Source organism: Asparagus officinalis, unplaced genomic scaffold (assembly GCF_001876935.1).
Source record: "Asparagus officinalis unplaced genomic scaffold, Aspof.V1 AsparagusV1_Un900, whole genome shotgun sequence".
Taxonomy (NCBI): domain Eukaryota; kingdom Viridiplantae; phylum Streptophyta; class Magnoliopsida; order Asparagales; family Asparagaceae; genus Asparagus; species Asparagus officinalis.
In genome coordinates this window covers 15948-25320 of record NW_017973159.1, presented here as the reverse complement: position 1 = coordinate 25320, position 9373 = coordinate 15948, and the positions used below count along the sequence as shown (strand labels likewise).

The window sequence follows — 9373 nt, the reverse complement described above, 5'->3', positions numbered from 1 at the left end:
TGCTTCGTCCCCTCCGGCGGTTTCTTCATCTCTCCCTCGACGAGCACGCAGGTCCCCGTCGGCGTCAGCTTCGAGAGCTCAGCGACGCTCGAATCGACGATGACCTGAAGGTTCGAGAGGCAAGACCCGTCGTTGAGTTCGAGGAAGGCGAAGGACCCCTTGCCCTGCTCGCGGCCGGTTAACTTGGCCGATTCGAAAATTGATGTTTAAGTAGTGAATCTCACGCTGTTTGCTTTGGTCTGTAGCTGCTCATACTGTTTGAGACCCAAATTCATTAAGAAATATGTCTATTGGTTGAAGTTAGCTTCCTCGATTGGGATTGGAGTCAAGATTGGATCTTTGTAACCAGTGAAATCATGCCATTAACTATAGCTGCAGAAATGCACTGAATCTAGGTGTTTCCATAGTTAAGTACCCACCTTCTGGCCAATCAATCAACTTTAAAAATGAGCAGGGGAGAGGAGCACCAACACGACCCACAGTTGTATCATCATATTCAGAAAATGTTCCACCAGCACAAGTTTCAGTTAGACCATATCCTTGCCCAATTGGCCCCAAGGCATATGTTAATGAATCTTTGTGTATCTCCAGAAAGAGGAGCCCCTCCAGACAGAAGAAAACGAATATGACCTCCCAAAACTGCTCGAACTTTCCTAAACACGAGAAAATCCCATAGCATTTTCTCCAAGCCCCATGCTCCAAACCAACTTCCATTAATCGCAGCTAACCTACGTCCATATGCAATGTCAAACAATTTTCTTGATAGTCCACCTTTTGCATCTACCTTTTTCCTCACACCGTCTCGGACACGGTCAAGGATAGCAGGGACAGCAACCATTAGTGTTGGTCTCAAGACTGAAGCATCACCTTTTGTTCCCTTTTTTATCTTGTTAGATGTATCAGTGAGAGTCAATGGTGATCCGTATCCTATACTTATTCCTACAGCAACCATCAAAGACTCTGCAGCTAACTCAAGAACATGAGCTAGAGGCAAGTATGCCAGATAAACATCTTTTCTACCAAGCCCAGGGACAATAGTCATGACCGCAGAGAGTGTTGATAGGATATTACCATGTGTCATCATGACTCCCTTAGGCAAACCAGTGCTTCCGCTGGTATACATGATAACTGCAATATCAGCTGAAACAGGCATTTCAGCAGCAACAGGATTTTCCCGGCCTATCCTCCCTACACCTTCCAATGAGTTTTATTAATTCTTTATGTCCACAAACCACAGTTGAAACTTCAGTCTCATTTAAAGAGTGACAAGAAGCATATATAGTGACGATTGTGATGTTTCTTCTGAGACAACCCTGTAAAGCGATCATCCACTCTGCTCGCGTATCAGCAAATATCGCAACTCTTTGCACAATTCCAGAAGCAAAGTTGCAAACAGCATCATAAGCTTGATTATAACTCAACCATTCATACTTCCCGAAATGAAATTTCTCAAAAGACCTTCCATCTGCTGTGACTTCAATTTCACTGGAGATAAGCTTACGGGTACCAAGCATTCGTTTGGTAGCAAAATTCTTGCAAGCAAGCTTAAATAGCTCGGCAAGTGTTGTAACTTCTTCCCATTGTGTTTCGATGGGCGAGGTGAACCGATAGTTTCGAATAGCATACCCAGGTTCTCCACCGACATCAACAGGCAAACCTCGCTGTTTTGAACTCTTTTTACTAAGAATATAGGAGAACACAAAGGGAACAACGATACCGACAAGATAAGGATTCATTCTCGATCAGGTCAATTAAGCCCAACAGATATTTCCAAATTCAAGACCTCGTATTAGGATCTTCACAAAGACTCGAGAAAACCCCTTGGCTTTGGAAATGAGATCGAAATCTAGGTTGTTTTTTTTTTTTTTTTTTGGGGGGGGGGGGGGATGGACTGAATTTTGAAGGGGTTTTGTATAAATTTGGGCTAAAATTTGAGGGCTGAAATTTTACCCTCCTTTGGCCGAAAATTAAGAGGCGTTTGCGTGTGAAAGGTTCAATGTGGTTTGAGGGGTTTATTTGCAAAAGAGCAACCCACAAAGTATAGGGGAGTTTATTTGCAAAAGGGCTGGAATTTTAGGGCTTAAATTCCAAAAGTTTAGATCACAAACCTATGACCAAAGTTTTGATAAAAGCATGCGAAAACCAAACCGAAATTTGTGGAGGGTCTTTTTTGCAAAATTGGCTAAATTTTACAAAAGGGTTTATTTGTGGGGTACTGGGGTGCTATGTGATCAGGTATGATGATCATGACCCAACTCGAGCGTGTCCTTGACCCGAATTTAGCCTTGAACACGAAGGGTATTCTGGGTATTTCATCAAAGTTTACCGCGAAAATGACAATTATTGTTTCGCATGCACGAAATTTGTAGGTTTAATTAGACTTCAACTATAAAATCCTATTTATACACAGGATTTTAATTAAAGTTCTTAATTTCCCTTTTAAATTTCGCGTATTCATACTTTAGATTGTATCTGACTTGCTGCTTTTCATTACAGGTTTCCGATGCCTCCGCACCGATCTCGACTTCCTAGGAGTCGATCCCATTCGCAGCCTAGTGAGGAAGAAGTTCCCGCAGCATCCTCCCCTCCAGCGGCTTCCTTTTTTGGGGGTGGGAATTTTTTTATTTTTGTATCCCCGATTGATCCCTTCGCGGGTCATGAAGGAAGAACCGACACCCTCCTTCGCGGGGGTTAAGGTTTCAGACTTGTCTTGCTTGGCCAATTCAAGTCTTCTGGTATATTGGGGCGATTTTGTGTCGTCCTACACCTTATAGGTCGGTGTATGTTACCACGTTATTCACGTGATGATGCATACCGTTCTTCCAGTGTAGGACACTCAAAATCGTCTCTCTAATTATTCCGTGAATGAGCTTATCCCGTGGGCAGCCTTCCTCCTCATGCTAATACTGGTTGTAGCCGGGAGGTCTTCTCTTCAGCTTCCATCAGGCAGGCCGTTAGTCCACTCCCTCAGTTTGACAGAGATCGCTCCGACGAATCCTGTCGTTTGATACGGGATGGAGGGCGTCATTGCTTACGCCAGCTGATTACGGACGCCTCCTTCACTGCAGATTCTACTTCCACTCAGACTTTAAAGAAGCCCGGTTTTCTGTTCGGTGATCACGCGGAGGATCCTGCTACGTTGACTCTTACCGATGAGCATTGGCTGAATCTTCATGAGGGAGCTCTCCTGTATATTCCCTCTATTCCTCGTCAATATTCTTTCACCCATTTGGAGGGACAGGCCGTGGAGCGACATATGTCTTGGCCTCTTACCTATGATGCTGAGCGAGTTCAGTGTGGATATACCTCTCATCATAAGATTCCTGGTTCTACTGGGTATCATGATATCCGCGGTCTTCGACCAGGGATTATGGGTCTTGACACTGCACCCCCAGGCGAGGTATCAGCAGCTGCTCCTACTGTGAAGAATCGTCTGGCTCATCTTGGGAGAAGGTTACCTCCACCAGATTACAGATGCTATGGTTGGGCTTTCTCACAAGCCAAGGGATGGTGGACACGCATGACCAGTTACGTCTTGGGGCGCTGGGAGAAGGATTTGAAGAGCAGAGGATTGTATGCACCTATACGGGCCACCATGTACGGACTTCCGGTCAGCTGCCGCCATTTCTTAGCGTTGTTGGAGACATACATGCCCGACAGTAACACGTTCATGACCAGCGGCGGAGAGTTAGGGTTGGCCTTACATGAGATGTATCAGGTTTCTAGTCTTCCAATGGGGGATTGTCCATATCAGGAGTACTTTCCCTCGAACCAGCAGTTGGAGTGGTTGAAGAAGGATACTCCCGACATGCATGATACTTTTTGGGATATCACTTGTCATTATTATACTTCCTTGATCAAGATTTCTCCTCCAGCGAAGAAGAAAAGGCAAATTAGCTTGAAGCAGTTTGCTGTCTATCTGTTCCCTAATTTGGAGGGTGACTCCGGCGAGCCCTTTCGTGAGTTAGATGTCCTGACCCCTACCATCATTAATGAGTTGATGAAGAAGGCTGAAGCTCATTCTTACACCATTGCCCGTGCTGAGGGAGCTTTTCCCGCAGGAACCAAGTTTCGTTCGTTCCTCCGCCGTGCACAGAAGTCCATCGAGCCCCGAACTCTGCTAGCAGGCTACCTTGCCCTCTGGTTGAAGAAGTGTGTTGTTCTGTACTGGTCTTTAGACGCCTTACCTCTCGAGGTGTTCTTCCCCGCAGTTCAGCTAGCTTATGGGAGGGAGCTTTCATTGCTCCCAGCGATGGTTGCCGGCATCCATTGCGGGCTTAGGTATCTGGTCAGTGGTTTTACACGGGTGAGTTCTAAACCATCGACTGAGCTTACTTGTCCGAAGGTCGAGCTCCCTTATGCGTATCTGATGGCGTGGCTCGTTCTTCACCGTCCTGACTTGATGTCGGCGCCCAGCGTTGTTGATGTCCCTGTTCCTTTTGTGCAGCTGTTGGAGAGGAGCAGATGGCTCGGGAAGAAATTCGGCGACGCACAATAAGAGTTTCAAATTCGCAAGAGCTGGGAGTTCTTCAAGTGTTTTCCCCACTTTTCGGGTCGCTATGGTGATGTGCTGACTGATGAGGAGAAACCCAGAACTAATCGGACTGCTCTCGACGTTGGTTGTTTCCGCTGGTTAGTGAACATCCGTGTTGGGTATCTCGTTCTCCGGGTGAAGAATCATTGCCACATAGAGCCTTACCTTCCCTGTCGTTTTGCTCGTCAGTTCGGTTACGACCAGCTATATGTTGGGAATCCGAGCCGTGGTTTGAAGGTTGAGGGGGGGCTTATTGATGGCGTACGGGCATGGCTATGGACTATGGTGGGTTGCACCGGAGCCCACTTTGCTCTTCCTTCATATAGGCGCAAGCCGATGATTACTTTCCTCAGTTGTAAGTGGTTCCTCTCCGCCAATGAATCCATAGGTGTGAGGAGTCTTTCAGAGTTAGAGTCTGAGCACTCGGTCCAGGTCGCTATGATGGCTGTTCGTAAAGCCGAGCTTGCTCAGAAACAGAGGAAGAAGTCTGCCAAACCTCCTCTCTCAAGCAAAGACGATGAAGAGCTCCTTCCTACTGACGATGATGACGAGACTTCTGAGGAGGAGTATGTGGATATAGATATTAACCAAGAAGAACTTGATGCAGGTTTGTCATACTCTTTGATCATCTTTCTCAACTTCAATTGATATCAACGAAAGATCTGGTTCATTTAATGAAATAATCCTTATCATTTCAGGTAGGACAGCCGACGACCATGAGTCGCTCGCTTCCCGTCGTGCGAGATTCAGGCCTGGTGGCCAAGCTCCTACCCAGGTTGATACACGTGGCCAGTCCACGCACGAGCGACCCATTGGTTCTATGAGAGGTGATATTCCGAAAAGGAAAAAGATCGCTCATAAACCACACGTTGGTCAGCGCTCCTATGAAGCGGATTTAGGAGACTTCGCCGACAGGGAGGAAGGTAATACTTCGTCGTTTTCATTGCTTTAAGATGACTTACCTTCTGGGATTCGTAATCATGTTTTATGTTCCAGGGTTCTTTGAAGAGGGCGTTCCATATTCAGGTATCTCTACATTCGATGATACCCTCCTCAAACATGGGGAAAGAGAATCTTCTGTTCTTGCTGCAGGTATTTCTGAGCTTTCCCTTCTTCCTTATCTTCTTATACATATCTCCAACATTTAGGTTGTCCTGCAAATGTCGCGATGGAAAAGCCAGCTGAGGATCAGTTCTTTCATGATGTGGGCTTCGAGGAACAGAGGTGTGCCTCTGTACCAGGTTCCTCGGGACCCGACGCTGGATTATTAGCCGATATGTTGGCTGAGCAGGCCACCAGAAGAACCGCGGGACCACCCTTTGAGAGTGATTCATTTACAGGTATATATCTGATTCCCTTCATCTTACCTGATCTTTTGTTTGACTAACGAAGGATTAATATTACAGCGCCAGTCATTGGGATTAACCCAATATCGATTCCCGGCATATCTAGCTTACCTCGGAGTGACGGATTTGCAGGTACGTATACGATTTAGGGACATCGTACTCCTCTTTATTTATCTGACTTTTGACTAATATATGGGTGCAATCATAGGACCAGCCATCGGGACTGATACTCTTATGACTACTGACATTCCCCGGATACCTAAGGATGATGGACCTACAGGTATGCAGATGACCTTATCACCCCGATCCTCCTTATTTGTCTAAATTTTTATTTTGACTAATAAAGAAGTGAAACTATAGGACCAGCCGTTGTGCCTGATGCCACTACAGTTTCTGGGACTGATAGTTTGTCTGAGAGCGGTGTTTCCCCGCCACAGCCGAGAGGTATGACTGATTTGCCTACAGGGGTTGATATACCCTCCATGACTACTCCTGCAGTTATTTCGGAACCTGTCGGATTTCAGCCTGAGGGGACCTCCGTTGGCCTTGGTATACTCGAAATTTGCCTTTAAATTTTCTTATCGTATTCGATAATCTCTTAGCTTTCCACACTGTTTCTTGTAGGATCTCGATCATCTCTATATGAGCGTGTCCGCGCCCTCTTGGCTGATACCGATCCCGACAAAGACATTTTCCGTACGGACCTCGGCCTTTTTACCGTCTTTTATAACGGCATGATCGAGAAACTTCTTCATCGAGGATACGGTTTCGATCAGTTCAGGCGTTCTTTTTCTCGTCACATGCTGATGTTCAGAGAAGAAGGGTATCCAGAGTTGGCCGATTCCTTCACTGCCGATTTCACTGTTCTGGAGTCAGAGATCCGAGAGTTGAAGGAGTTGAAGGCTGGTGGAGCTTCTTCCTTCGTGTCCTCTCAGATGGAGCATAGGCTGACACAGTGGCACGACCTGAGATCTTCCATCGGCAGCGAGCTTCGATCACATGAGCATTCTGTTGCGCAGCTGATGGCTACCGTGGCAAGGAAGGATACAGGTAGAGCCGAGTTACTTAGCTCTTTGGATTCCGGCCGTGAGGAAGTGGCTAGATTGAAGGAGGCCTTGAAGCACGCCGAGGAGTCCGTTACTCTTATTGCAGAAGACCTGGCTGGATTAGAGTGTTCTCGTGAACAGACGCTCGAGAAGCTGGGATCTACACAGGAGAGATTGATGAAGCTGAAGAATGAAGCCGCAGAGATCTTAAGCAGTTCCGAAGACTCTGTCCGAGCTAGTCTGCAGGCAGAACTTGAGCAGAGCTATGCAGACAGGCTTTCTAGTTTAGAGTCCCATGTTCTTAGCCGTCAGTTGCCTTCGGGCTAACGAGCTTTTTATTATATGCTTTTGACTTGATCTATTACTAGAGACTCCGCATTTGCTTCTTTCATGATATTTCTTTATTTACTTTGAACCCAGCAATGATAAAATTTATAGGATTTTTGGCAACCCCTCAGCCCTCAACGGGTTTGATATGCCTTTACCGATTACCGTTTGAATCGGGCTAGCATGTGGATTGTCTAGATCCGTTCCACATGTAACGTTGTGCTAAGAGAATAAATTCTCTGAGACTTTGTGCTATGATGTCGAATACATAGGCTCCACCATTCATTATAGGAAAAAGGTACCCCGCACCGCGTATTAGGCGATGACTCATCCCTACTTAGGATTCGGGATGAAAATCCCCAGAATTATACTCTGGTGTCTTTTTGCAATCGGTGAAAGACTAATCGGCAACGCGTGTTAGGCATAGACTTATCTTTATTTAGGAGTTGAGATAAAATTCCCCGTGCACAAAGTGCACGGATTGGAAGTTGGGAATTTTGTCTTTTCTCAGGGTAAAGACGAACTGGAAAATGGAAGAGGAAGAATTTTATATTCTATCTCCCGGTACCAAAGAGGAAGAATTTTATATTCTATCTTCAGTTGGAAAAGAAACTCAAGGTGTGATCTCCACCCCCAGAATCCGAAATGATGAAACTAAGAGTGTGATCTCCACTCCGAGAATCAGAAAGGTTCAAACGACCCTAACTTTTATAGGATTGGTCATTTGAATCAAAAGAATCCCTCATTCATTGAGGAGAAAGCCCAATTTCGACCCTAACTTTTATAAGTTTGGTGGAAAAAGAACAAAAATAGATTTTCGTTTATCGAAAAGGAATGACTCGGTCTTAGTCCTAACTATCTGTAGGTTTGACTAAGTGAGATTGGGAACAATCCTAACTTTTATAGGTTTGATTGCTCAATTTAAAGTGGACCTCTCGTTCATGGAAGGAATCGAGAGAGGAATTTGGCTTTGGCCCTAACTTTTATAGGTTTGACCTGAAAGCAAAGAAAGTGGAATACAGGTAGCAAAGAAAGTGCCAACTCGTATTATCACTCAAAGGAAGACTTTAATGCTCGGTGATTAGGACCTAACATGTTGAGTCTGAGAAATGCCAACGACGGGCAGATGGAAATGTTGGTGGATCCACCGTCGTTTAATTTGATCAGCGGATGGTTTGGTGAGGAAAGATTAACCTATCAAAGGATTGGATCTCATCTCACAAAAATAACTCATAAGAGTGAGAGAATTTTGACAATAAGAAGGAACATTCCGACATTCAGAGTTCGAACGAGAATTTCTTATTCATCGTTCCTATAATGATTGGGTTATCCCTAACAATACCTCATATGATGTTCTTCTGGGAACTTCCCGATGCACTGGTTATCCTGAAGATACTAAGGATAGTATTTTTTCAGGAATTTGCAATTTATCGGCATCATAAGCCGGTCACCGTCCTTGGTGACAAGGCGATATACGGCACTCGAGTAGACTGTCTCCACTACGAATGGTCCCTCCCATTTGGGTTCAAATTTGCCCTTCTTCTTGGAATTAAGGATCATAGGCCGTCTTTCAGTTAAGACCAAATCCCCTTCCTTAAAACTCCTTTGTCGAATCTTTTTGTCAAAGGCTCGAGAAATCCTAGCTTGGTAAAACTCAATATGCTGTTGAGCTTCCAGGCGCTTTTCATCGAGCCTCTCGAGTTCTTCGAGGCGTTTCTGATGTTGTTCTTCGTTCGTCATCTGGGTTGCAAGAGCGATCCGAAGAGACGGAATTTGGATTTCCAAAGGGAGAATGGCTTCACATCCGTACACCAATGAATATGGGGTTGCGCCGGTCGGTGTACGCACCGTGGTACAATAGGCCCATAGAGCCGCGCCGAGCTTGTCATCCCAATCCCGATTGTTATTCTTCACGATTTTTGACAAGAGCTTTATGATAGTCTTGTTGAAGGCTTCAGCTAATCCATTTGCTGTGGGATTATAAGCCGTTGACGAGATATCCTGAATTTTAAACTTTTCGCAAAACCTTATGAAGGCGTTGCTGACAAATTGAGGACCGTTGTCATGTATGATTCGTCTTGGAACACCATACCTATAGATGATATGGTGCTTGATGAATG

At 45.4% G+C, this 9373-nt stretch overlaps 3 protein-coding genes across 3 annotated transcripts; 2 read left to right on the top strand and 1 right to left on the bottom strand.

Moving 5' to 3' along the window:
* Positions 1 to 366: 366 nt before the first annotated feature.
* Positions 367 to 1855, bottom strand: LOC109828250 (long chain acyl-CoA synthetase 9, chloroplastic-like). The gene is given in 3 exon segments (XM_020395279.1): positions 367 to 553; positions 555 to 1193; positions 1195 to 1855. Coding segments are annotated over 3 exon segments (1368 nt in total). The 5' UTR covers positions 1737 to 1855.
* Positions 1856 to 3511: 1656 nt separating this feature from the next.
* Positions 3512 to 5108, top strand: LOC109828251. The gene is made up of 2 exons (XM_020395280.1): positions 3512 to 4306; positions 4448 to 5108. Exons 1-2 carry the CDS (start codon positions 3521 to 3523, stop codon positions 4496 to 4498), a joined length of 837 nt encoding a protein of 278 aa, XP_020250869.1. The 5' UTR covers positions 3512 to 3520; the 3' UTR covers positions 4499 to 5108.
* On the top strand, positions 4790 to 7287 carry LOC109828249. Its single transcript, XM_020395278.1, has 8 exons — positions 4790 to 5141; positions 5233 to 5457; positions 5531 to 5560; positions 5683 to 5874; positions 5941 to 6012; positions 6089 to 6160; positions 6241 to 6429; positions 6505 to 7287. The coding sequence occupies exons 1-8, from the start codon at positions 4817 to 4819 to the stop codon at positions 7251 to 7253; spliced, it is 1854 nt and encodes a 617-aa protein (XP_020250867.1). The 5' UTR covers positions 4790 to 4816; the 3' UTR covers positions 7254 to 7287.
* The last annotated feature ends 2086 nt before the right edge of the window (positions 7288 to 9373 follow it).